The 27,995-nt window shown below is 40.5% G+C and overlaps 1 protein-coding gene and 1 long non-coding RNA gene across 4 annotated transcripts in view; both read right to left on the bottom strand.

Moving 5' to 3' along the window:
• LOC307259869 overlaps window positions 1-27,995 on the bottom strand; it is a 143,315-nt gene that overhangs the window by 60,705 nt on the left and 54,615 nt on the right. The gene's annotated exons all lie outside the window — the stretch shown is intronic.
• On the bottom strand, window positions 6,663-27,981 carry LOC307259864 (polycomb protein SCMH1). 3 transcript variants are annotated; one of them, XM_080039901.1, is made up of 16 exons: window positions 27,347-27,981; window positions 25,618-25,689; window positions 25,249-25,329; window positions 24,882-24,955; window positions 24,539-24,773; window positions 22,647-22,735; window positions 21,702-21,948; window positions 17,119-17,363; window positions 16,237-16,428; window positions 13,995-14,121; window positions 13,497-13,697; window positions 12,517-12,687; window positions 11,590-11,718; window positions 10,634-10,765; window positions 9,128-9,261; window positions 6,663-7,518 (listed from the first exon to the last, which is right to left on the bottom strand). In XM_080039901.1, exons 2-16 carry the CDS (start codon window positions 25,640-25,642, stop codon window positions 7,399-7,401), a joined length of 2,202 nt encoding a protein of 733 aa, XP_079896027.1. In that variant the 5' UTR covers window positions 25,643-25,689; window positions 27,347-27,981; the 3' UTR covers window positions 6,663-7,398. The 3 variants fall into 3 exon arrangements, with proteins under 3 accessions (XP_079896027.1, XP_079896026.1, XP_079896028.1); XM_080039900.1 differs by having other exon boundaries at window positions 16,237-16,431; XM_080039902.1 differs by lacking the exon at window positions 25,249-25,329 and having other exon boundaries at window positions 16,237-16,431.

Below are 27,995 nucleotides of genomic sequence, written 5' to 3' on the forward strand. Positions count from 1 at the left end.
AACTTTGAACAATCGACTTATGCTAATTCAAACACAGCCCCAGTCTATTCAGTTATGATCACCAGTCTATAAGCCACAGCGAGTCGGAGGAGTAAAATAATTTCCAGCATATAATTGCATTCATTATGAAATGAGGGTAAAGAGATGCTCTGCGGTGGCTGAGTTTGTTGGATTGTTTTGTGCCCCCAGGCTATGAAAACACTTGATTGAGGTCACGTTGGGAATGTCACCACCACATTAAGCTTTTCACATTGTCAACAAAGGCATCTTTAGGGGCATAGTGAGTAACAAGGGGGACACACACGAGCACTGTTTTTGTTCAAAACTGGCAACATTGTTTGCAGATTGCTCAATATTTGCGTCAACTCTGCTCTTAAAGCAGCCTCATCCATTTGTGTCATTCCAGTTGGGATAAAGAGTGATGTTTTCATCTTGAAACATAGTATCATGGATAATCCAAAGTGAAAGATCTTAGCCTGAATGAGGGTCCGTTTCAGGTAACAAAGACTCGCTTAAGAGTGTGTGTGTATGTGTTTGTGAGCTATTTTTATTGGCATGTAGTGCAGTGTAAAGAGACTGGCTCATAAGTAGGCCAGCAGCCCTGACACAGTGCTTAGTAACGGTTGCATGTCCCTTACTCAGTGTCAGTCTGGTGAGATGGTTCTTCTGGTGTGCTGCACATGGGGCGTGTTGGCACGCAGTCAGAACTCTGTCTCCTCGTATAGCTCATAATTGTATGCTGCACTGTGAGCTGCTTGCTTAGCCCCAATTAAATGCAGAGGTTTTGTTTTCCTGATTGTGACTCCATGAGTTGCTAACTATGCCAAACAGTCCTGTTTGCTCTCCCAATCCCTTGTTATGACTGCCGCCTGCCTCACAGGGGCTGGTCTAGACGCAGGCGGAGCAGGGTGGGACGTTTACAGTCACCTCTGTTTTTCTTACTCTCTCGTTTTTGGCCCACCCACAGAAACTGCTCAATACAAGTCTGTGCCTTCCCCTGGTAGTTTTCTAAATAAGTCAGAAACTAAAGCCACATCTTTTTTTTTGAAGGAGGGTAAGGATCTCTCTAGTTTACAATTAGAAATTAAGTGGAGGGATTTTCTTTCTTTTTGTAGTTCTCGGTGATTTCTTACCTGGGTTTTCCCACAGCACTTAAAGGTGCAGTGTGTAATATGACATCAAGAAAGTTCTACAATGCAACGCTCCCTGGGTAACCCCACCCCTTTTGAATAATAACAGAAGCTACAGTGGCCTTCAAGAACAAGAACAATTCTAAATTCTAAACAATGCACCTGATAACATTCCAAGCATGACGCTTCCAACATGGCGGCGCCAATGCGTTGGTCCAAGGTATGGAGAAATATGGACATATGAGACCCTTTCTAAGGGGGAAAAAAATCATTCTAAAAAATGTTTTCAGCTATTATGCACTAGATTAAAAGTACGTTTAATTTAGTGCATAATAGCTGAATTATTTTTTTTATTATTATTATTTTTTCCCTTTCAGAAAGGGTCTCATATATGTCCATATTTCTCCATACCTTGGACCAAGGCCTAGTCGCCGCCATTGAAGGCCACTGTAGCTTCTGTGATTATTCGAAAGGGGTGGGGTTAACCAGGGAGCGTTGCATTCTACAACTTTCTAGAACTTACTTGATGATGTCATATTACACACTGCACCTTTAAGTGATTCAATTGAAAACCCTTCAATTACCTTCATGCACGGTATGTGGAATGCAATCTACATTGCATTCCTACCTTCTACCCAATCTCTGTATATAACCTGGGTATCTCTTTTGCATTGAGTATTGCCTGTCTGTCTGGGCTTTGGTCCAGCTGGTGCCAGGCCTGAACTCATGGTAATCTCAGGCGCTAGCCACAATGATGGATAGGTAGTCATTTGCTGTTGTCACGCATGGCCACATCTTCACATGCGCAGGAGAACACACTCGCAGCATCAGCACACAACCTGATCAAACAGGCTAACAGGGATACCTCGGTATCAGTGTGTAGCCAGGGGAAGATAAAGGATTTATGTCTCATCGCTCGTCATTGCGATCCTTACACCTATATCTTGGTAGGCTATGGTGGATCCATTGTTGGTGTAACTGAGATAGAAACCCATTAGTCAAAGCACATCCAGAACATTGTACTTAATAAAGATGTACTGGAGGGTTGTTATTTGGAAAGCGGTATGACAAAATGTGTCACCTTTTTAATTTTGTTGTGAGGGATCATTTTGAGATTGTCAAGTCACGTCAAGATTCCCCCAGTGTGAATAACTGTAAAGCAAAGGGTGAAATACACAAAGAGAGTGAGAAGACTTCAGTTTCCCAGATTAGAGGATGAGTTATTTATTGACAACAAGGGGCGTGTTTCTATCTGTATGTGTGAATGTTGTGGGAAGGGGCCACATGTTTGAACTTGTGGACTTTAGGAAGAGGATTTGAGGGCTTTTTGCACGTTTTGTGTTATCCGTGTGTACGTGCGTGTCTGCTGGCAGGGGGTAAATAAACAGCAGATCCCTCGGGGCAGGGTTCATTTAGTGGACATGTTGCTCAAGCCGAACTTCCTGATTGTCTAGCTGATCAGTCACCTTGTGTCTCCACTTGACATGTAGTTTTAATGGATGGTGCCCTCCCATTTAAAAAATAAATAATAATAATAATATAAAAAAAAACATATCTCAACCTAACAGGCCTTCTCTGACAGCGGCTGCTGCACTGTTGGATTCTTCCCCTGGGCTTTTTAACAAGGAAAGCCTTCCTCTCTCCCACACGAGGGGAAAAAGCAATATAAACACATCACTACTTCTTTCCCTGGGCCACATAGTTTAGCTGTGTCTTAGCACTAGTATGGTTTTCCATATGGATCCTGCTGAGGAGGCTTTTTAACAGCAGCCGTGTGCCAGCCTTGTTGTGAATGGAGCCTCCAGAGGAGAGTGGCTGATTTCGGCATGTCGGGGCAGGTGACACAGGGGTTGCCTAGAGACTGGCAACTCCTCCTCTTCAGACAACCCCCCCCCCCTTCCCCAAATCTAGGGTTGAATGGTTTGCCAGCCCTTTGAAGTAGAAGGAGGGGGTGTAAATAATTTATTTTCATGCACACAGCTGACACTTCTCTGTCGAGCGGGCTGAAACACACCAAGGTGTCCCAACAATGTCTAAAGGTGGTAAATATTTAAGGGTTGTGTGATTTACACAGTTGGGCCACACTGAGCAGAGCTGCGGTTTTGCAATAGTGGCAAAAAGTTAAACCTTGGTGTCAGGCATATCCAGCAGAGCTGAACTAATAACATTCCTTGTCAAAATGTTGATGTTTTTTAGATGTTTTTTATTTTTTTGTATTTAAACTACACGGATATATTTCAAGATAGGAAAGCTATAGAAATAAGCTTATTTACCCCTCAACCCTTTTGTTATGAACTGCAATGTGTCAAAACAGTGACAAGTAGATTACAAGGGAATACTAACATTTACCAGCAACACTGAAATGTAATGCAGAACAGATTAGTATACAGCGGAATCTGACAGCCTTAACAAATGCTGAACATTAGAAGCTGCTCATATGCATTTTTTTTTGCAGAGTTATATATATTTTTTTTTTTTTGCTCCGGCCCATTAAATGTGAGCAGGGAAATGATTTGTGCTAGCCCCTGAGAGTAACAGGTCCTATGGTTAGAGTAGAGGGAAACAGTATTAGCACAAGCTATGTTCTGTACACAGCGTCTTTGTGAGCTGGGCTTTAAGCCTGTGTGCTAATCTGGTGACAGTGGCAAGCACATGCTACCAAAGACAGAGTAACAGTCCATAGGCTGGGGGGTGGAATAAATACAAGAGAGCAGTTATTAGTCGGGCTATGCAAGTGTCATCCTGCTGGCAGATTTTAAACAAACTGTAATATCAATTTGATAATGCCAAGGATAATAATATGCAGGCCATTTGTTATCATATTGTATTTTGTGTGTTTGTGTGATCAGTGCTTATTTTTGCAATCATAGGGAGACAGTACCCACACACTCCTTGTATGACCAACATTGTCCTTTCCTCTGGACAATCGTTACATTAGCCAGCTCCCAGCCATCTGTATGCACAGGGGCCCTGTGACAGGGCTTACTAGGTAAGTGTGATGGGATGATGGTTGTCAAGGCCCAGCTCTCCGTAGATATTATCTCCCAATCAAAAGTCACTTGAGACAAGCAAGCAAAGCAGGTCTGCAGCCTCATTTATGGAAGTTGATAAGAATCAAATTTGATTTTAGAAAAATTCATAGCTAGACATGGCTGTCGAGGTCATGTTTAATAAAAAAAATAATGTTTTATTTTGGCCTTGGGTCTACTTCCCTGTGATGTCATGGTTCTCTGAGGTGTGTTCTCATTTACTTTCCCATATTTTAATATTTGGTCCCACAAACCTTCTGCAGTTTTGTTTCATGACTGAACAATAAGAGACAAAGGAGTTGTATTCTGCAGAATATAAGGTGTCACTTATCATCTTGTAAAATAACATTTCAGTTCATAACCCAGAGCAACACAAGTGTGATTCTGTGACCTCTTAATTTTAATCATGCATCTACTGCAATATAAACCATGAGTTTGTTCAAACCATATACAAAAATCAACCTGATAAATAAATAAAGCACCTTTTTTCTTTGGGCACCGCAGGCACACAATAATATGAGGCCAGCAGGACCGGTCCCCCTCCCCACCTTAAGCAACTCAACTGACAGCCCAAAGGCATTCTGGGAATTCTGGTATCAGCTTGAGAGGAGGTGGTGGACTGTGCACCTTATTTTGTGTATTCTGTTCCCACACTTGTCTGCAGGGTACAATACATGCCAGGCTTGTTCTGCCGAGAATATAGAATTTCCATGCCATAACATGACACCCGAAGCATGCAAAGTTCTGAGAAAGTCGTTTATGTTGATCTTCTTCTCTCAGCAGATATGACTGATCTGAAAGCCCGCAAAACTTCCTTTCATACATACTGAAACTGGCTGTTGTACATGGTTCATAACTGCTGGTGTAAAGACAGTGTGTGACTCAGGAGCAGTGTGCAGAATTGTTGGTAAATATCATGGGCAGAATTTCCCCCAATGTACCCGATTTCACTGTATGTCATATCAATAAAGATAAGCTATCTTGCTTATGTGTGTTTTCACACGCCCCAGCCAGTGATGGGTAAATAGAAACCTTTATACAGAAAGACATTTGCCTTCTGCCCTATAAGCAGATCAGGAACAACACCTAATAAAACATCCCACTGTAGTGTTATAGGAGCCTACGTAAAAACTGGCTTAACAACCTTCACAAACACAATATGCAGCACAAGGAGATGTTATGTCTATAAATAGCACTGGCTTCATGCACAACACATTGGCTACTATTACACATCAACAAGCACAGGCATCAGCCACGAGCTCTGAGCTTGTCACATGTGCCCGGGCATAACACATAAACACAGCACAGATTGTGTGCATGTGTCATATGCTCACACACAGAGAGACGCATTCATACCCACCCAAGTCAGTTAGAATCAGAGGGTTTGGTCACTGTGTTTTAACCATAAGCAACGTGTTTTCCTGTTTTCACTTGGAGGATGTGGTTAGATTTTCTTGTCTTGTGCTGAGCTGCTTCTGTAGACACAAGTCATTTGTCGCCCACAAACCTAATAGCCCACTCATGTACTGTCTGAAACAATGACTGCAATATTTACCAGAAACAGCATAGAACAATAGGCTCACATCATTATAAAAGAGAGGCTCTTTAAGTAAAGGAACATAACACAGCACAGCAACGCAGGAGAAATGCTGACAATGGAGCAATTAAATGGAAGCCACCATATGAAGTTATCTTTATGTGCTGTAAAAATATCACTGAGATTATGATGCAGTCTGCCAGATGGAGATATGGCCACCCATGGCAGTGCATGTCAGTGAGTCCCAAGGAGAAGCAGCAAGGAGACATGACTGCAAAAAGGCAGACAAGGGAGTGCTGCCCTCTGTTGGTTAAATAGTAAATGTAAATAGAATACCAGGAAATGGCACTGAATGTAGGCACAATCCCTGCGTTCCAAATCACATACTTTTTATTTTTACTACATACTAAACTACAGAAGAGTTTTAGGGCCACAGAGAGAAAAAAAATTAAGGAAGTTTTTTTTTAATGTCGAGCAATGTCAAGAATAAAGACGAATACTCCAAAATGCTATTGGAGTTAGTGGGGCATTTATGTATTTTCAGCATACTACCATTGACGTGCATGCATTGGGACATCCTAAATCTTTTTCTGGCATACTAAATAGGAGGGAAGTATGGGGATTGGAACTCAGGGAATGTATTCTATATAATGCAATTATGATTTGGAAATAATTTAATCATGTTATACTGTATGCAAGCATGTTTTTAAACTGATTTGCCAACTTGTAATAATATATTCCTTCTACAGGTTCAAAATATCAGACTTTTCTAACCGAAATTTGTATATTGCGAAAATGAGTCTTTGTTAAAAGGTCAGGCACATTAAGGGACAAAATATTGTCCTAAGTTAACAAAACTATTTTTGTATCAACAGTTTATACAAAATATAAATTCAAATTTTTGCATTAGAGTTCTACATCACAGAATAAAAGCAATGAAAAAAATAACTGACAGTGACCAAGAACCGAAATATTATATATTTATTGAACAATGTTAAGTATGATAGGGCTCTCCATGTAGGAACTCTAATAATATAGTATCAAAAATTAAAAAAGTACAAATAACAAAGACAAGACAAGGCATTGTAAACAACATCCAGAATAAGAGACAGAACAGATTTAATGGCAGTATTTTCAGAATAAAGTGTTTTTTCTTTTCATAAAACACTTTTTTTCTACCCATAATCTAAATGGTTGAAAAATTGTGCCTCAAAAAGAGACATTATTAGAAGCATCCCCAACTATCGGGATGAATGTAGTGCTTTATTTTGTTTTATTTAGGGTTTTCTTTCTTTTAGCTTATCCCACACAAACCGTTAAAAAAGGCAAAAATACAAGTCCACATATTCATAAAGTACAAAATATGAAATGTACAGAATAAATGTAACGTAACAAAAGCAGGCTAAAAAAAGCCTTTTACAGTTAAAATGGCCACATATGACTCTTCAAGTTATACTGAAATGCAAAACGGATGATGGACGAGTGGATGATCCTACGTATCCCATGCTGCCTTAGGGCTGGATTGTGCTACACAAAATCAAGGTTTCCTCATTGGATGAGGTCAGGAGGACAGTATGTAATATACCAGATATGGTGATCTGATGGAGGTTGCTACATATGTCCAATATGCAGTGCATGTTATACTGATCCTAGAACAGGAAGATGGGGGTTGTAGTTTAGTCCTTTGGTCGGCTTTATGTCCTCAAGCCCGTTTGAGCTTGTCGATGTGGAAGGTGAGTTTGAGGGCCGGGCCCAGCTTCAAGCCCATGTATTTCATCATCATGTCACTACGCAGCAGCAGGAGTGCTTTGCCGTCAATCTCCTGTTTATGGGAAAACATAAAGCACGGTTTTTAACAAGGCTGCCCTCCAAGTTAAGTTGCTCAATATTACTAAACAAAACTTAAAGGTGCACTATGTAAGTTTGGGTGTGCCAGAGAAGTGAGCATTTTCTAAAGGTGTATTCTCATAAATGAATGAGCAGACTTTCCTCACAGGAAAATTTGATCCCTGTTTGAAGCTAGAAAGTTACCTTTAAAGTTTCTGTTCCACTGTTGTTGTTGATGTTGTCATTTACAGCAGCAGGGCCCACAGGTTTACAAACCTATTCTAGTCTTACGTTTGGTTTCGATGTATGAATTATTCAATATTAAGAATTAGATGTAGTGTTAATATGTTCTCTAAACTCACTGCAGGCTCTGCAAATGAAAACAAATTCCCCTTTCCCTGAAACTGCATAGTGCACTTTTAATATATATTCTATTCTTAAAGACATTTTACATATCACTTATAGAGGAAAAAACACATTAAAAAGTTCAAATGCTGTGTAATGGAGAATACATTTTAGTTGAAGCATCATGACCACTATGAGAGAATACTAGTGCTGTCAAGCGATTAAAATATTTAATCGCGATTAATCGCATTAATGTCATAGTTAACTCGCGATTAATCGCGATTAATCGCATTTTTATTTATTCTAGCCTGAATGTCCCTTGACTTCTTTTTGTCCCATTATATTTTCTCATTTTAATGCTCTTATCACACCCATTCTAATTATGATATTTAAGAAGAAATACACTGAATTACAATGATACAATATTTCTTCTAAAATATCATAATTTGCAATTCAGTGCAAATAACAATAGCCTATTGACCCCCCCCCCCCTGCACCCTACCCCTTGAACAGCATTCACAAACATATTGGAACTTCTTTTTTTATTTAAAAACCAAACCATAAAACAACATAGGGTATATAAAACAAATTAGTATTAAGGCTACATTAGACTGGTTGCTGCCTAAATGTTTTGGGAGTCTTTCATCCACAACTTATTTCAGACTGTGTTGAGTGGACACACAGGTGGTTGCCATGGCGCTGCTGCAGCCGAGGCTTCAGTCTCCCTTCGTAGCGAAAATTAAAGTGAAAATGAATGACTGGTGGCTGCCACTAACATTCATGGAAGTTTTGGTGTGCGCGCAGGGTTATAAGTTAGACTTCTGCAAATGAAAAGCTTTCTTTTCTGTTCTTTTCCGTGTAGACTCAGAGCATGGGTCTCAGAGTCACACACGGAAGACTAGTGACGGTCGCGTAACTGAGCTAGGAAGTGCTAGGTTCCGGTTTCTGCTTCAAAATAAAAGTCAGAATTGACTTGACGTTTCGCCGTTTTGCCAGTTAAATGATTTTAATGTGAAATTACGCTGTAGGACATGTTCCGTTTGAATTGACAGTAACTTAACTGCGAGCCATATGTATAGTTTGTGGTGTTTCAGTTGTTAAAACATTACTAGTTGATTCAACAGCTTGTGAAAAAACCACAACGTCTCCTAGGACATGACGAGCGTTAATCGCGCGATAAAAAAATTGACGCCGTTAAAATGGGTTTGCGTTAACGCCGTTAATATCGCGTTTAACTGACAGCACTAGAGAATACATACGTGTTTTCTGAAAAGGTCAGCATGTGGAGCCAGCACCGGGTCAATATCTCTGATATACTGCATGACATTCTCCACTGTCCACAGGTTGGGGTCCTGACCACTAGGCCTCGGGCTCTCCCGGAAACTGTCGGAGCCTGAAGGTGAAAAAGCACAAAGTCAAGTTGGCATTAAAAACTGTATTGGTTCAAGCCTACAGTTCATTCAACTTGATTCTTCTGATTTCAAGGAGTCGGTCCACATCAAGAATAAAAGAAACTCCTCCTCGTTAATTTTGAATTAAAAGATTTAAGATTAAACATTTGAAACTACTAGTGCAGTGCCTGTATGAAGCAGGTATTATTAACTTATGCAGCATGCTTAAATGTAACCCGTCTATGAAAGTGGGACACAGAAACAGATGTAGCCTACACATAGGCAGTGTCACACAGTCATAGAAATGGCTGTCGCATCGCTCCTCTGTCACCTTTGGTTTATCTTTAATATGTTTTGCGCCATATAATCCTCTATTCTTTATAGGCAAAGCAGGTGAATTTTTTTTTAGTGGTAATTGCAGCTTGAAGGCAGCAGCATTTATTTTTGCAACCAAGATGAAGGGAATGTTTGCCTCTTACATAGTCTGTAGCACGTTTAGGTGTTAGTTTCGAGCAGATTTAAAACATTTTGTGGAAGCGATCGTGTTTACATAAACCGGTAGCAGAGCTATCCGAGACCGTTCTAATTTATTTATGGAAAAACGCTATTGACAAGCTAACTGAAATTGTCACGGAATTAACTGTATAACAGTGACAATAGAGTAACGTGCGATGTTTAAAAGCGGACAGGTTTGAGGAGTTGATGATGTCTGTGGAAAGGTTTTAGAATGTTTTGTTTGGAAAGTTGGGCGCATTGAGGAAGTAACAACAGGCTGTGTCTGCTGTGCGATTCCTGTTCGTCAATTCAAGTTTTGGTCGCAGCACTGCCAATCAAATCAGAGGGAGGCGGGGTTTAGCCAGAGACTACTTCATGCTCCCCCGTCACTGTGGCCTTCAGTGTGTGTGCGTATTTGCAGCTAGAATGATAAAAATATGATAACTTCTACAAATGTAGTCCAAAAATCAAGGGTGCACACCTTTGTGCCGTGCACAAGCAATATTCAGAAGCTCAGGCCGATCTGACTAAAACTCAGAGAGATATGCGAGCCACAGGAACACAGACAGACACACAGACAGACAGACGTTTCTTTCTGTATAGATAGATATAAGCTGTGCAGTGTTTCGGTGTCTGATAAGCCTTCAAAGTCATGGATCTGATACTCACACTGGACTTATTGAATTGTATTTCATTGCCTTACCATTACCTGAAGCAACAGGCGCCCAGCAATGTTTTATTAGTTTATTGTAGTTAAATACAGTGCTGTTTTAGATCTGAAATATTATATTATCTGAGTATTATAATCGCTAAATTGAAGCTGAAATATGCAAACTTAAGACGTTAAACAATGTTTTTTTTACAGTGTCTGTACCCTACCTGTAGAGTTATTATGATGCAGCAGCTTGGAGGGATTTCTCAGGCTGGGAGTTTGTACTGTAGAGTTTGGAGAGAGAGGGCTCTTCTTTAAGTGCTCTGATACCGGCACACTGTTCTCCAGAAAGGACTCACCTAGGGACAATAAAAAAAAAACTCAAGGCTCACCAATGTGATAAAAAAATACATCAAATATAAAAATAAAGCGATTGAAATGCATTAAATAAGTATATCAAAATGGATTTATCATGAGTTGTTGTCTCATGATATACATCTCAGTGATATGCCTGTAAACCCTCAGAAAATACTAAGTGTTTCCGGCCTTCTGTAAAAAATGGAAGGCCCTTTTTTTTTTTTTTTTTACAGGTGGAGGTTACCCTTTCAAATAAATCTCTTCAAATATTCCATTATCTGAATATTCTTTCATCTTAATTAAAATCTAGGGAAACTGAAAAAATGACTAAATGATTAACCTCCTGCCACCACACTTAATACCATTCACACCTAAGTAAAGAGCCTCTTCTGTTCAAGCACTTTCCTTTCATACTATTCAGCAAGAATTCACTAGACATCTCAGAGCAGGTCATTATTGGAATTAAATGTCCTGTACAAAATGTGGCGCAGAATTAGAGGTGAGAGCCACCTGATTATGTATACTTTATACTATTGTCTACAATAACTCAACATCATTGTAAATGAGGGTCACCCCTCAATTGGTCTCTCGAGGATAAATAAAAGTTAAATTAAATGAAAATGAAATATACTGTTAATAAAAAATTACTTATTACTGTTCTATTGGTGGAAGTAAATCTAATCATTAATAGTGATACATTACTGTACATTACAACTAATTATACCAACGTCCATAGTCAGAAAAACATCTTGTTCGGCAGTCTAAGTACAGTATATACACTGGTTTGTAGATTAAAAAAATCAGGGCAATCCGGGAAGTTACACACCATTAGTGGAGTGCCGAGGGATTTTGGCCAGTGTCTTAGGCAGCGGACTGTTGTAGTCCAGGAGAAACCGCTTGGCCCCTCGGCCCGGGCCCGTCGTCAGGCAATCTCCAAAACTTCTTCTCTCTACAACTACAGCATATGGAGGAAAGACAATACAATTAAGAAAGATAAGACTCTTCATTTGGTCAAATAGGCTGTATAGAGAAATAAACACAAAACTGAATTCTACCACTTTTTTCTACAATTATACATTTTTTGTATTTTGAGTTATGGTAATATAGAACATTTAAAATTGGTTGAACTTTTTTAAATTTAATTTATTTGGTTTGTGTCCGTGAATACTAATTTTCATGCAATCTACTACCATTAATAATGAATTCATTATTAACAATAGGAAAATTAAGAATAAGAGGTGAATTAACCAACAAAAAATCATAATTCATGTTAGTTATTTTACTACAACTCCAATAAAGAACCTTGTTATCAGTTCACTGCAGCCTGTCAGTTCTTAGCCCGACAACAGGTATTTTATGAGTCTGATTTATCTTGTTCCCAAGGATAAAGGATATTTATTGATTGAAGATATCTAAACTAGACTGATGGAATTTGAAATGTTGTGCAGCAGTGTAAAACATGCACCTCCACTTCAGTGGATATTTACTAGATAGTTTTCTTTGAAGGTTACTGACAACATGAGTGAGCCAGACAGATTTTATTTTGCTTCAGGGAGTTTATTTTATTTTTATTTTATCTTTAACGGAAAATGAAACACAATGAAAAGGACCAAGGTTGGTTCAATGAGACTGGTGGAATATATATCAAATGTACGTATTATGAAGCAGTGTTTTATTGATTATTCTTATCACACGCAAATTGAATTCACCAAATGCGTTCATAATGTAGCGGTGAGAGACTGGAAGCACTGACCTGCAGTGTATATGTGACTGTCTAGGTGCAGTCCTCCTCTGGCTACAGGCTGGCTACCAAACAGAGGGTCACAGTGAAGGTTGTGGCAGAGTTTCTCCAGGAAGCGGAGGACGTAGGTGACACTGCTGACTGTGGGCAGGGTCAGGGTGTGCTGCTGCTGCTCAAAGAAGGCTACAGAGACAAAATACACAGGGGCAAAAGACACAGGATCAAATGTGGTTCATTTAAAAGTATTTAGTTTGGCTTGGAAAAAATGAACAAAAGCAACACGTCGATGTGATGTGAAGATGTTATGGTGCCGCAAGAAAAAAGATAACCGATACAGCAAACGCTTCGTAAAAAATACTGTGTCATTTATAAGAAGACAAGTGATGAGAGAGGAAAAATCTAGGCCCCGAACGATGTGGATTTTTTGGGGGACGATCTCCAATTATATGCAGAAAAAAAAATCCGATTACCGATTAATCGGCAGATTAAACATACATTTTCCCCCCCAAAAGTATATATTGAAAAAAAAACACTTTTTTGAACCCTTGAATATAGATATATAAATAATATGTCCAAAATGTGTACAGGAACATTTTCTTCATTGTAATATGCATTGTCTAAAAAGAATAAAGTGTTACAAATATTTCTAAAGTGACATGGGGCATTTTTAAACTCAGACATTAAGTATTTCATATTATTGCAAGTCATTAACAGTCAAGAGATGACCAATGCCTCTGCTATTGGTTGCAGGGGGACTGAGTGTCAATGTAGTGTAAATTAATCCAATGCATTACGCCACACCTGCTGCTGCTGTAAATAGGCTATAGCCTTAATGCTATTCATTCAGGCTACCTCCAGGGCAGCAATGTATTTCACTAAACAGGATTGCTTGATTACATTTAAAGAAAAAAAAAAATCTGCCTATTTTTTCCCCCCGGTCGGGCCCTAGAAAAATGAATTTCCTTTATAAAAAAAAATTGTTCAATTCCCACCTGAAATGACCTCGCCTCCTTGTCCAGACTTGAGGCAGGAGAATACTGTGGCCTGGTTGTGAGCAGAGTCCACACAGGCCTGAACACACTGCTGCAGCACTGAAGAGGCCCGGCCCGGCCCAAAGTGGTCCGGCAGCTTCTGGATACGCCGCTGGTCCAAATGGGGTCCCACTTTGCCATACTTATTTAGGTAAACGCAAACTAGGGTGGAAAAAGGGGAGAAAAAAAAAGAAAAAGGAACAGGAAAAGCGGATGAGTCAATAATGAAGGTTATATGACTTATCTGATCCATTGAAAATCAATTGCATTTTAATAAAAGGTTCACAAAGCTTACTCAAAAACTTAATAGCACTAATTCGCAGATTCTGATTCCAACAAAAAAAGGTGGTGAGAGTGTGACAGAATGAGCCATAGTTGTACACACTCACTGAACATCCCAGAAGGGTAAAGCAATCAATAATAGTGTACAGTATGTCCAGGTGTGTGGACGTAGTTTACCTGTGGGAGCCTGTAGTGCAGAGTTGGGGATGGTGGCATTGTCTATGGGTACAGTGCTGGTGTCGGGCTCTGGGGTGCTGCTGGTGGGAGACGTGGGGACTGGATTAGGTACCACCCGAGGCTTTCTCTGCATACAAACACACACGCATTTTTACGGCATTTGTGTATTTACTGGTTCATTACCTTCATCCATGCATTTGATGGGGGGAGCTTCATAATGTAGCATCAAATCTTCATTTGATGCTACATATTTAAACTCATAAAACCTACTCTTAAATGTAGCATAGTCTAACATCGCAAAACAAAACAAAGATCCAAAGTCATATTCAAAACTCTGCCCCACTAATTTTTTTATTGACCACATTTTTTGTGGACAACCGCGGAGTGTGTTTTTACTTTTAGTACCTTAATATCCCTTAGTCGAAAAATATCAACAAACAGGATGGAAGTAAGTATTTCACAACCGACATGGTGAAGATATTCTAAATGCTAAGTTTGCTTAGTATTTTGAAAGACATGTTCTTGAGGTGTAGTCCAGTTTTACTAAGGGGTATACTACGAAGCGAGATTGAGGGCTGAGCGAGGTCTGTTGAGTCTGAAGCCAGAGTTTTCAGTATCACGAAAGGTGGCTCTCTTTCTACCTGGCTAGATCACCGTGGTAACAGAGGCTGCACGGCTAACCTGCCCAGACCAGTTTTTGTTCCAGAGTTTGAGCTTAAATTCGGCTCTTAGAGCGCTGCCCTTTAAGGAGGAAACTACACCTTTTGAAATCCCGCGGACCTAACTATATTGTCTGAGCGATAGGCTACTTCTCACTGAGTAAACTAGTTAAATCAGTAAACTTATTGATCAGTAAGTTAATGAACGAAACGAAGCCATGACATAAGGCTTACATTAGAGTGAACTGTAACATCGCGCTGCGGCTTTTTGCCACATGCATACAGTTATTGATGCAGAAAATGTAAAATAGCCTAGACCTACTGTATGCAGCGCCACTCTATGCTCTCACCTCAAATGATTTTACCTGCCGATCTACACACACTGGCTTTTAATGAAGCGTTCTATAAAATCACAGGTTGCAACATTATTTCACTGTAGGCTTCTTTCTTTTCATCAGTAGCGATTACAGTTGGGACGTGACAGGTGACAGCTGTCACAGTTCGGACATCGCTGCAGACTCGCAGGTTAAGCTTCTCACAGTAGATTCATATTTGTCCGGAAAATACAGACTACAGGTTTTGTATCCAGGCTATTTATTTTAATGGTATTTATAAGATGAAAATAAAGGGCTATTAGCCTAAATCAAAATCAAAATTTAATAAATTTTGATGTGGCCCAAAACTAAAGTGATTTTCCAGGCTTTGCTATTCATTAGGGGACAGTGTCAGACTTAAATCAGATTATTAAATGTAGGATTATCAACTAGGCTAAATGGTTACTGTAAACTGTTTAAATAGAGTTCAACCTTTAATTGCTTTATAATGTCACGTTACGCACTGCGAGAACGATCTGTAAAATAAATTAATCAATTCAGTAGCCCAACATTCCACTCTCTCCTTATTTGCAGTAAGAGTTTTTTTCGGCTCTCTTTTCTGCTGTTCTGTGATCATTCAGACTGACAAACTCTTCCTCTTGAGTGAAGTCAGTGACGCACTTTTTTCTTTTTTTACTCAGCTGCTCGCAATCAGTCCGTTTGTGTAAAGTTAGCGGCACAAGATCAGTCCAGTCTGTGCGGAAGCAGAGTCAAATTACGGGTCAAACGCCCCCTTTCATGGGGACGCGCACAGAGCCTGAAGCCGAAACCCTTGTTCAACATAAGAGGTTGATAACTTCCTTCGTGATACCGGTTAGCTCTGAGCGAGGGTATGTGTCATGTTGAACCAGATAAAAAAAAAGAGAGCCGGGCTCTGTTGAGTTTGCTTCGTAGTATACCCCTCTGGTAAGACAGGTAGTAACAACAGAAACAAAAGCAGGATGTGAGAGAGCAGGTATAAATATAACAAGCTTTATCAACAGATGTAACTTTAAAACAATAATAATCTTGGTTTAATTTGGAACTTGGACATTTTTGGACAGATCTTCTTATCTAAGTAAACATACCATATACTGTTGACTCTCAAAATGCTAATAGTTGATGTGTTGAATGTATACAATAATTTGCCTCCTCCTGATAAGCCACATGCTTTAACAGATCCTGTGGTTCAGTGATGCATGTATTAGTGTGGGTGTGCTGGGCAGCTACCTTGCTGCCAGGCTTGGGCCCTCTTTTCTTTGGGATCTTGATAGGTTCTGCCTCAGTCTGGGGCTGCTGCAGAGCTATCCTCTGGGCCCAGTTGGCAGGCAGCCTTCCCCTGGTTCTCCCTGGGCCTGTCACCGGCCGTCCTGGCCCAGCCATGGCGTCCTGCAGCCAGCCACTTCTCTTTGCCCAGCCTGACTGCTAACAACAGAGCAAACGGAGACACAAGAGTCAAGTGGGGCTAACTCTTCATGCTGTGAAGAGTTAGCCCCCTATCCCTCATAAGTCTACATTCATTGTGGCATATCAGTCAGTCACAGTTCACTAAACTCATTATATTTTGACCTCCAGGAGTATTAAGGCATGCAGATACTTAAGACGGGTGTTTTGGTCCAATTGATTTGGACATATCTGGCCATCACCCCATTTCAATGTATGTGACTCTAATCTAATCCAAATGTTTTAACGTCAACAAGCCTGTTACTGTGGACAAACATTGTCCCATTGGAACTGAAGAAATATTCAAACTTACAACTCCAGTTTATGGAGGGAAAAGTAGAGGTATACATCTTAAGACATGGATAGCACGAAACCTGGGGAAATAAAACCAAAACTATCTGCGTGCCTAGAATCCATTAGAGAGAAATTATGTTTTTACTATTTGGTTAACTGACCCCACAATTACATGCTTCTGGTACCTTTAATGGCGCACTCACACAAGGCCATCCGTACCATGCTAAAGTATGTTTGCCCCCTAAGGGCAAAGTCTAGTTTGTTTCACCAGTGTCACTGCTTCGTTCCGTACTCTCCATGCTGCAAACACATTTAAGCACGGTGTGGATCAACTGGGCCAAAGTGTGAGTGAGGCCTAAACCACTTGATGCCTACCTTACTTCCCGGCTTTGGCCCTCGTTTCTTGGGGACCTTTATAGGCTCCGGGCCTTTGTCTGGCTGGATGCTCTGTGGTCCTAAAGCTGCTGAGCCCTGCTTCTGGTTCCAGGGCCCCGTCACCGTGCCTTTCCTGCGGCCTGGCTTGCGTCCCCTCGTGCCTGGGGGTCTGCCCACCGTGGGGGTGGGGTGCATGGCTGGGCTCTCCACACTCCTGTCCGTCACAAGGCTCTTAGGTAACACCACTGTAGTAGGGCCAGAGAGGAACGGATACACATTACACGTGAAACATGAGTGGAAAGCTGTTATATAACAAAGAAAATAACCAGTTAAGAATTACAGCTCCAGGCTCAACAATTAAATCACAAGGTGGAATAAGTTAAGTTAAGTTATCTTTATGAGTAAATGTACACGAGGCACATTGAAACTCGTCTTTCCGCATATCCCCTCTCAAGTTACCACACATCGCAGGGGGTCAGAGAAACGCAGGGTCAACCATAGTACAGCCTCTGGAGCAGTTTTGGGGTTAAGTGCCTTGCTCAAGGACACAATGGGAGGAATGGTGGGCACTGTAGATGTAATACCAGACAGCAAACCACTAGTTTCACAACCAACACCCTCCTATCCGGTGCCGGGGATCAAACCAGTGACCTCATGGTTACTGTTCGGCCCCTCTTACTCTAGGCCATCCTACCACCCATAGAAATCTTTTAACATTCGCACAGTCAAAATAGATATTTCCTCAATTGAGTTTAGACATTTTGTTCTTCAATCTTAAAATCTAGGCTAGGCATTATGTGGTTATGTGATTCTAATGACAAGGAGAAAAAGATACCGGTTCATGGTTCATTTATAAATCAACAACGACACCACAAACTGGCCACGTAACATTCACTTGACACCAACACACATCCAAGAGAAGCCTTCACGCTACAATGTCCCTGTTTGACTGTCGGCCGCAGCCAAGCAAGAAGAACGTTGTGTTACACAAGCACGCACACATAACACGCTGTCATTGTATTTTGGCTCATCAGGTATGACAATCACTCCCTTATCCCCTATCTAAAATACCTCTCGCAAACCTCAAACGGCAAATAATGAACCACCTCATGTTCACAATAGGCTGCATATTTCAACTTATAAAAAAAAGAAAACAAAATGAAAAAAATTCTTGAGTTTCTTGATACAGAACTACATCAAAAACTGCATACAACAACTGAGCTCCAGCATCTCACAGTAGAGAAGTTCAAACGTTCTCAGCAGTGACAGGATTTTCCCTTACTTGAACTCCGTTCTAAGCCCGAGGACATTCACTTTACATCTCTCAGACTGTAGTGTGCTACACAGCGAGAGAGTGAAGAGGTAGAGAGAGAGAGAAGGGACGAGGTTGAGAGGTTGCATTGAGAAGAGCAATGCTGCCATTCACTGCACAGGGCTGCTCATTCTGTGAATCTTAACCACTCTGTGAGATCAAAGGGGTTTTAGTTGGCCTTATTTCTTGTCACAGAACTCAAGACTCAGACAGAGAAATTCACTGCAATCAGAATTCTCAACATGGTATTCAGGTAAAAGGTAAGAGGCTGCTTCAATGGTCTTAAGTGTTTCTTAAGAGGTGTTAACAAATGAGAAGAATGGAATTTTCTATACTCAAAGCATTGAGAAAAATTGTATTTCAAAAACATTCATATAGCCACATGTCTTTCAAGACAAAGTTCCCATTACTCTGGATAATTCACACAAAACGGTTTCCTGTTCCCTTCGGCTTGAAGTGGTTCCAGTGAATTGCTTACGACCAGGTCTGAGGATCTGACTCAACAGGAATCATGCTTTGGTTTTTTTGACTGCAATTTTATAAAATTTCAGAAGCACCACAAACACAATTCCATTTACTTCCAATGTATTTGTGCGGCAGGGCTATTATCAGGGACTGACTGAGGAAATGAACCATGCTCACAATCCCAACCTAACCATCTGCATGGCCAGATAACACTAGGAGCAAGCAAGCAGGAAAATATGTTGTGGTGGACAACAATATATCAATATTGAACTGTACTTTGAAATGAGACAAAAACCCATTACCTGCATAAACATTCAACCATAACAACCAAGACATTAGAAAGATAAAGATGAAAGAAAAATAAGACTGATGGACGTCAGGCAAGAGGTATAAGGTAAAAGGTAATACAGGATGATTTTCTCTTCAAGTCCCTGCTGACTAGAATAAACAGGAGAAATATGTTTAAAGCCTGAGGAATAAACCCTTACAAAGAAGCAAAGCTGCCGACATCTGTTTAAAAATGTATCTTTCACTCCTACCTCTGAACACACACACCCTTCCCTGCTTGACATGAGCCACTGAGGGAACATGCACATGGTTAAATCATTTAGAGGGGGCCTATGTTAAATATATTTATATATAAACACAACCAGATAATCTGTGTAAGTTATATAACCAAACCCAGCTGGCACAGTCTCAAGAATGTGTGCATTAAAAAAAAAACTGTAGCTTGCTTGACATGCACCTGCAAGCCCACACACACACACACACACACACACACACACACACACACACACTGCACAAACTAACATGCACTGGTATTCATCTCGGCTCAACGCTGGATAGATTTGCGAGAGGAGCTGTCACATTCATTAACACAGGTCTTGGCCCTTGGGGCAGTGTTTATTAAACACACATTCACACGGGCGCAGCAATCAATGCATAGCTCAGTCTGCTGCAGGCTACTGCTTCTTTCCATAGGGGAGCCACTGTGGAGCCAAGACGAAGAAGGGAAAAGAGACGCTTGATCGATCCTCCACATATTGGACCAATACGTTTAAAAAGCTTCAAAGAGCTCGAGGTTACATGTTCATTGATCAATGGCAGTGCTTGAAAATGTAGCGACACAAACGCGCAACAAGCAAACCCTTCTTTTTCCCCCTCTCTCCTAAATGCACCGAGTTCATTGAGTTCACAAAGCCACCACTGCCAGCTACACTTCACAGGAAGATAACTTCTTCAAGAGCTTTGAATCTATCATTCTAATTGCATTTCTGTAGCTTTATCCATCTTGACTCACCTCTTTTGCCCCAAACTAAAGTCAGAAGTTTGTGGTTGTCTGCACAGCTGTCCTCAGATTCACCCTCTCTTTCCTGCCCTGTCCTCCTCTACCAGTCTTCCCTCTGCGTTGCTCCTCCTTTTCTTTCTCTTTTTCCTCCCTTTTCTTCTTCTTCTTCTCTCCTCCCACCATCCGCTGACAATGTAAACAATCGACCCTTTCGCAGCAGCATATGTCTGCTTTTTTCTCTTCGGCTCCCTTAACTCAATTTTCTTTGGGGAAGGTGTCTAATCAGAGCGTTTGCCATGGTGCCAGAGCTCCAGAGGCCTGTGGAAGGGGCACCCAGGGCTCTTCTCTACCACGTCACGAACGCACTCTGCCAACTGGGTGAGTGCCAGGCCTTCATAAAACACTAGCAGGCTACAAAGACATGCCCTGCTTCCCTCCTTCCATTTCCACTCCTTCACATACTGTGGATTCTAACAGATTATATATCGGCAGAGTCCAGCAGACCTTGTGGCTGGTGATAACCCTCGCTATCCACGTCTTCCTTTTATGTTTCTTGTATAACAAACTGCCTGCTTGAGAAAGTAAACATGGCTACGACTTCTGAAAAGACTTCAAGCTATGAGATAAAAAGGACTGGTCACATGAAGACATTTGCTGAATGGAAAAACAAAGAAACAAAGCATTATCTAGTAGTGTTCACCGTCAGATTGTATCACGAATGCAGGCAAAACCACAGGCATGCCTACTTAAGCGTTTTACTGGATGTTACTGGAAAAGTAACAAGTACAAAAACAGTTAAAAGGAACATGTTATGTGGATAGTCAACACTTTCAGGAATTTAGAAGAAAAGGACTTCAGCAACTGTTGCCAATGATGCATTCATGCAGATGATGTACTCATACACATCACACATGCTTCACAAACACCATGAAAAGTCATGGGGAACAACTTCAGAATAACATTGAAGCAATCTGCTCATTGCTTTGGCATTAGTTGATGTTGCTAATCTACAACAGACGTTGGATTGAGAAGCAAAACTGATTAAAGAAAAATAAACAGATGACATTGTCATTGTTGTTCTAAAACAACCAACTCTCTCAACAAAGCGATTGCTGTTCACTGGATTTGCTGACTGCAAATGGGTCTCAGACTTGATCAGCCTCAATGTGAAATGTGGGCATAATATAAACTCAGTGGTGCTTTTAGTTTATCTTAATGCCTGAACTCGTGGTCAGGTTAAAGTTGAGCTATTGAGGGGCGATTCAAAAATACAATAAAATGAAAGACATCATCATACCCAGATTTGGTTGTACATGTTGAGGTTTTGAAAAATATATCTATGTTTTTTCTACCGCTTCAACAATACAGTGGTGGGGAATATTTAGTAACATTTTAGTTTATGAATGAAAAAAAAATGTAAATAGTTCAAGAGAGGTTAAAAACTTTTGGGGGGGAATTATTTTGATAAACACTATTTGTGTTAATAAAACCTCCCGCCTACTGTTAAGCTCCACAGACCTTTGGTTCCGGGCGGCTGAAGGTTGTCTCCAGTGAGGGTGCACCAGCCCACAGGGAAGATGTCCCGCGAGTCATAGCGGCAGTAGTAGTCAAAGGCTCCCCGCCAGCCATCGAAGGTGACCTGCACCTCCACACCTCGCAGTGCGCCCACTGTTGCCGGGCAGATGAAGTGGGGATTCTTACGGTCCAAAGCCTCCAGCTTCATGCCCATCTGGAAGGAGTTCTTCTCTGGGGCGGGAGGCTCCTGCTGGGGAACATGGAGAAAAAGAAAGGGGGGTCAGGTATGAAGTTGGGATGTCTAAGTACATATGTGTCTCTTCGTTTTATCTTCTTTATTTCAAACAAAACATTTTAGAAAAATAATAAAAATAAAAAAGCAAGTATGACACATCATACAAATACACGTAACACTAAACCAAAAATAATTACAAGGTGTCATAAACAATATTTATCAAATAAATATGTCGTCTATGTCAGAAAAAGGAAGAGGAGGGAAGCCAAAGCGTATTTATTCCCACCACTTATTCAACTGCGCATGATTATCTGATATGACTTTATCAGCTTTAGACACTAATGTGCATCAAATTATCTATATTTATACAATTATCTACTATTAACAAAAAATGACAAAGCAGCACTAAAAGAAAGAGACAAAATAAAAACACAAAAAAGAAGAAAAGAACCAAATCTCAAAATCACATATCACAATACAATCAGTGTAGCTAGTATAGTGGGGATATCAATCAAATACTGGGGAGGTTTTGTGATGGGTGTTTACGGCAGTCAGCCATCATATTGAGCACCAAAATATCTGGTAAACTCAGGGTATAAATGAGTAACAAGTAGTTATAGAATGACTGGTAAATGAACATGCCTTTCTCCCTCATACAGAACATCTTATAGCTTTTTCTCAGCGTGTTGAGCATGTGAGCCTTGTACAGGTACCTTGTGAAAGATGCGAGAGGGTGCCATCTCAGCTCCATTCAGTGTTTTTAAAAGAAACATGGGCCAGGAGGACGCGTTGAGACGGAAACCTGAAGAGGTGGACAAATGCTGTTGTAAGCACACCAGCTTTGATGAACCATGGTGACACCGACATAGACAAACCATAGAAAAATTATCAGAGCTTTAACAATTGAACTTATTTCATAACTTCATAGCTTCAGCCATTTTTCAACCAAAGACTCAGCCTTTTATATATATCGAAACCTTTGACTGGAATACAACATATCTGAGCAATTATTATTAGCCTGACCTTCATTACTTTTTGACATTTCATAGACCATAATGGAAAAAAAGGATTGCACTGTGTCTTTTTCTCATGGGTATTTAATACAGAAATGTCCTGATGAGAAGGCTTTTTAAGCTGCGTCTGAGGACGTTATTTACAGGCATTAACATAACACAGTGACATTTTGTCCTGTGAGTCACTGACACCTGGTGGACAAAATTAAATCAATCAATCAATCAAACTTTATTTATATAGCACTTTTCATACAATCAAATGTAACACAAAGTGCTTAATACAAATCCCCACCCCTTAAAAATAATAAATAAAAAATACATAGGATAGATATGAATAAAATTAGAATAAGAAATAGTAATTATAATAATCATCAATAAGTAAAATAACTAATAAAAGTAGTTATAAAAAGTAAATACAAGCAGACTACATATATAAATAAAATAAGCTATTAAAGATATAAAATAATTAAATAAATAATGAAATAACTGAATAAAAAGTTGTTTAATTAAAAAGCCTGACTAAAAAGGTAAGTTTTTAGTTTGCCCTTAAAAATATCAACAGGTCATCAGGCAGGGTGTTCCACAGACGTGGAGCATAGTAAGAGAATGATGCCTAAAGGTGAAGTAAGCGATTTATTTATGTTAATATAAGTGCTAAATCGCTCTTTATTCACACAGTGATCACTTAAATAATGTGCGCGTTTCATAAAGCCGATCTCTCTGTCAGCTGCTCTGCATGTAATCGGCAAACTTTTCGGGGGATCCCGAAATTAATATCCAATCACAAGAGAGAACGCTACAAACCGACATCCGTCTCACTCATGGTCTCACTGCCGGTGCACCCAGAGCAACAGATGGGTGAATGTTTATTCGCCTACAATGGCGGAGCAGGTAAAAATCCTTCCCAATGTCTGTTTTTATGGTTTTTATCATGTTTTATCACACTTATGGATCTGAGATGATGCTTGATAACTCGCTGCTTGAAGACCGCAGTGCATTAATGTGGTGACGTATCATCTTCATTTAAAATTCCAAAGTTTCCAAACTATGTGAAATGTGTTTAGAAGTAAGTATGCATAAATACATCAAACAAATTTCCATTTGATGGAAAAGTGCAGCCATAAAAAAAACTGATTCTTGAGTTTGTATATTACACACAGTATATACAGTAAACTAATAAAAATAATATAATAAAATAATTTAAGGCAAACAGCTGGAACAAGCTGAGAAAATGAGAGAATCTACTACCCATTCCTTTTAAAAGAAGTGACACAAAAATAAGGCTGCCTCTTTTTATTTTGAGTTTAGGTACATTGCATCCGATCCATACGTGTAAGGGGTTAAGGGTTAATGACAGGGTAATGATGGAAGTAAAAGTATTTTATTAACTCAAAAGACTGATCGCATCGATAAAAAGCGAGGGGACTGCTAACTGCAGTAACTGACAGGAAGTTAGCTAAAAGAACCATTCCGCTTACAGCACCTTTAAATAAATAAATACATTTAATAAAAGGGAGAAAAGACTGTGTGAAGTCAGTAGAAAACATGCAACCATAGAGTCATTCATCGTGTGACGTTGTGTGTGTCCTTACCCAGTGGTGGCTGCAGCATGCCTCCGCTCTTCTCACAGCTGCCGATGGGCTGGATCTCTGAGGAGTCCACCAGGCGCCAGAAGTCGTTCTTGTTGTCGGATCCGTCCAGACGCAGACGTAGCCGTGAGCCGGTCAGCCCCACCACCGTGGCGATGCAGGTGGACGTGGTGTTACGCGGGTCCTGGGCCTCAAGCTTCATCCCTGCCTTGAACTCGTTAAGTGGAGGTGTGGGGCTCTGGAAGGGAGAGTGTTGTGAGAGTGGCGCAGGCATAATATTTTATCTTTAAAAAAATAGGTTTGACAAGGACAGACAAGAGTGCCACCTATCCATCTCACAGCTCACCTGTCTGAAGCAAGCAGAGGGTGCAGCGATGGTGCCCGTCTCTTTAAGGTATTTCTCCCAACTGAAATGCCCTGCTGAAGTACAGGAGGAGGAACAAGGAGAATGTCCTATTATATCACGATAGGGGGTTTTTACCGTTGTGGAAATTTGATAAATGTTTTGATTCATTTTGAATTGACTTTCACCCGCAATGTATGGGTGAGCCCCAACACAAAACAATAAGGAGACATGGGGGCTTAACATCTAGTATCAACAACTTGTCCTGACGATTAATGAAAAACTGCTGAGGCAAATCCTCTGGCTCTGTTTCCTGCCGGAATGGCCCAAAAGTCACTTCATACATCACTGGCTGCTGTGGGTTATTTACCTTGGTACTGTGAGGGCACCCGAGAGGGCCGTCCACTCCGGCCATGCTTGATCCTTCTGCCATCTCTCCAATCTTTATACTCTATAGAGGAGCCAAGAAAGATTAAATAAGCTCTCAACTACGGGTGATTTTCGCATCAGTCAGTACCTTGCAATACCCGTCACACTCAGTGCTTCAAACATTGTCTGGGATTACACGGCTATTACGAGATAATATATGGACATAGCGACAGTGCAGGGATTTGTTGGAATTAACTCAAATGTGCTATACTTTTAGCTTTACCAGCCAGCTTCAATGAATGCATGTTTGTTACAAATATTTGGAAAGAATGCTGCCACGGTAGTCAGAAATTACAGAATGCATCCTCACCTTTCTGTGGCACTGGTTTCCTCATGCTCCAACAATACTGACCAAGGTCACAACACAGCAGTGGCCTCCACTCTACAGACAAGAAAATAGTGTTATAGCCAAGGCTCATGTGAACTGGAGAGACGTGTGTTGACCTCTTGTTTGTTGTTTCTGTGACAATTCAATTCATCACATTGTTTACAATTTTTTTCACAATTCCAAATTATTTCACAGACACCAGATGTTGCCCTTGACATTTAGAGAAATAGGTAGAAAAGACAACCAGCTTCTAAAATATCAGCATTTGATACAACAGTCCTAAACAAACAAGGTGCAAGCATCATGAATGGATACATTTAAAAAGGACCATATCCCCTTGAACATAATTACTAAACCATGTATGTACAGCCAACCCATCTTCATTTAAAATTCCAAAGTTTCCAAACTATGTGAAATGTGTTTAGAAGTAAGTATGCATAAATACATCAAACAAATTTCCATTTGATGGAAAAGTGCAGCCATAAAAAAAACTGATTCTTGAGTTTGTATATTACACACAGTATATACAGTAAACTAATAAAAATAATATAATAAAATAATTTAAGGCAAACAGCTGGAACAAGCTGAGAAAATGAGAGAATCTACTACCCATTCCTTTTAAAAGAAGTGATACAAAAATAAGGCTGCCTCTTTTTATTTTGAGTTTAGGTACATTGCATCCGATCCATACGTGTAAGGGGTTAAGGGTTAATGACAGGGTAATGATGGAAGTAAAAGTATTTTATTAACTCAAAAGACTGATCGCAATCGATAAAAACACCGGAGTGACCCGAGGGTAGGCTACGGTGACTACATTTTACTTGTGTTTGAAAGGGAAACCAGAAAGCTGCCCCTGTTATCTTTGAAGCTCACTGGCTTTCTCTTATAGGCAGGGGGTTGTCATACTCTCACAGGAGGCAGGTTTAACAAAGTGACCCAAGATTATGCTAAACCTGTACCACATAGGCCTAGTGATTGAATTAGCTTATTCACCATTTAAACCAGTTAAAGCTCCTTTTTGTACCAACTCCATATGCAGACAGTTATTGATACAGAGGGGACAAAATATTACAAAACACCTCACTATGAAGCAAAAAAAAATTTAATCAGCAAGACCACAAACTACACCTTGTTTAAAATGCTATTGATAAGCAGGACTTGCTATTGCTACTCTACAACACGTTAATTAAACATTCCCATGTGCTGTTCATATCTAAAGAAATTCAAACTTGTGCCACATGTTTACAAAAGTCTCCTAATTAATCAGATCAGAATGACATGTTTTGAAGCTCCTGTAACCTGACCCCAACATTATCCACCAGACAACACACGGGTCAACAGGTCAGACTGTTCTCCTGTTCCGCAGGGACCACAGTAGTCCCTTGTGGGATTTATTAGACGTGAAATCAGATTCAGAGTTTATGAAAAGACTGCATCAAAAAGCATTGATAGAAAAAAGCCAAATCTCGTTTAAAGCATGCCCGTTAGTTAGCATGTGAGGAATGACATACACGTTACTAATGGCTCACAGTAAAGTTACATTAAACATCTGCCAATTATTTGAATTTGCCGATTTAAAATAAAAAAACATGGCAGTTTACTGTGAGAGCTGTTGTAAATGAACAAATGTTAAGACAGACAGATGAGACACAATGCAGCTCCGACAGGGTGCTGTTCGTATACATAAACAATAGACTGTAAACACACCTACCTTAAAACTTCATAACCGATTAGCAGCGTTTCTCCTCTCCGGATGATTTCCTTTTCAATAGAAGTGCGCCTTTTTCTTCCTCCACCGAGGGGGGGTGGCGTCCAAATTAAAGCGGCCCACTTCCCGTTTTTTTTTTTTTTTTCGTCTGGGAAAGTGACAGGAGGACTGGCATTAGATAGCCCAGCAGGTACACCTCCCTCCGGTTACTAAACCAGCAAGTGTTGAAACTCTACCTCCAGCTAGCACCGCTTGTCTGGCATCGGCAAGGGACGACGTTCCCAAATATAGCCGAATATAACGCATCTCATATTGCCGAAATATGTTGAGCTCCATTCAAAACACAAAGCCAACACATGGGACAACCCCCGCCCTCTCATGTGCCACATTTGCATGCGCGCTAGATGCTCATTTACGTGACAGCACCGCTAATTCTGTTATTCGGGAGTTACCACCACATTGCCGGTAGACGTCTGGGGTGCAAGTCAGACCAAAACAACACTTAACGCGAGTCAAACACGCATGCAGCTGTGTAGACCAGACACCACATCCAGCATGCTATGCTACGCACGGCTACACAGAGACATGCCCACTGCCAGGACGCTAGTTTAGCATGCTAGGCGGCTCGCTAGCTCGTTGACCTGATTGTAAA

This window comes from Ammodytes marinus (assembly GCF_949987685.1).
Source record: "Ammodytes marinus genome assembly, chromosome: 13".
In the NCBI taxonomy this organism is placed as follows: Eukaryota; Metazoa; Chordata; class Actinopteri; order Uranoscopiformes; family Ammodytidae; genus Ammodytes; species Ammodytes marinus.

Bases quoted from the DNA above. Each gene is read 5' to 3' on its own strand.
- LOC307259864 (XM_080039900.1), bottom strand. From the start codon at position 25,642: ATGAGGAAACCAGTGCCACAGAAAG. The intron at 25,330-25,617 runs GTGAGGATGCAT...GCTCCTCTATAG, and splicing joins GAAACCAGTGCCACAGAAAG to AGTATAAAGATTGGAGAGAT. The intron at 22,736-24,538 runs GTAAGGACACAC...CCACCTCTTCAG, and splicing joins CATGCTGCAGCCACCACTGG to GTTTCCGTCTCAACGCGTCC.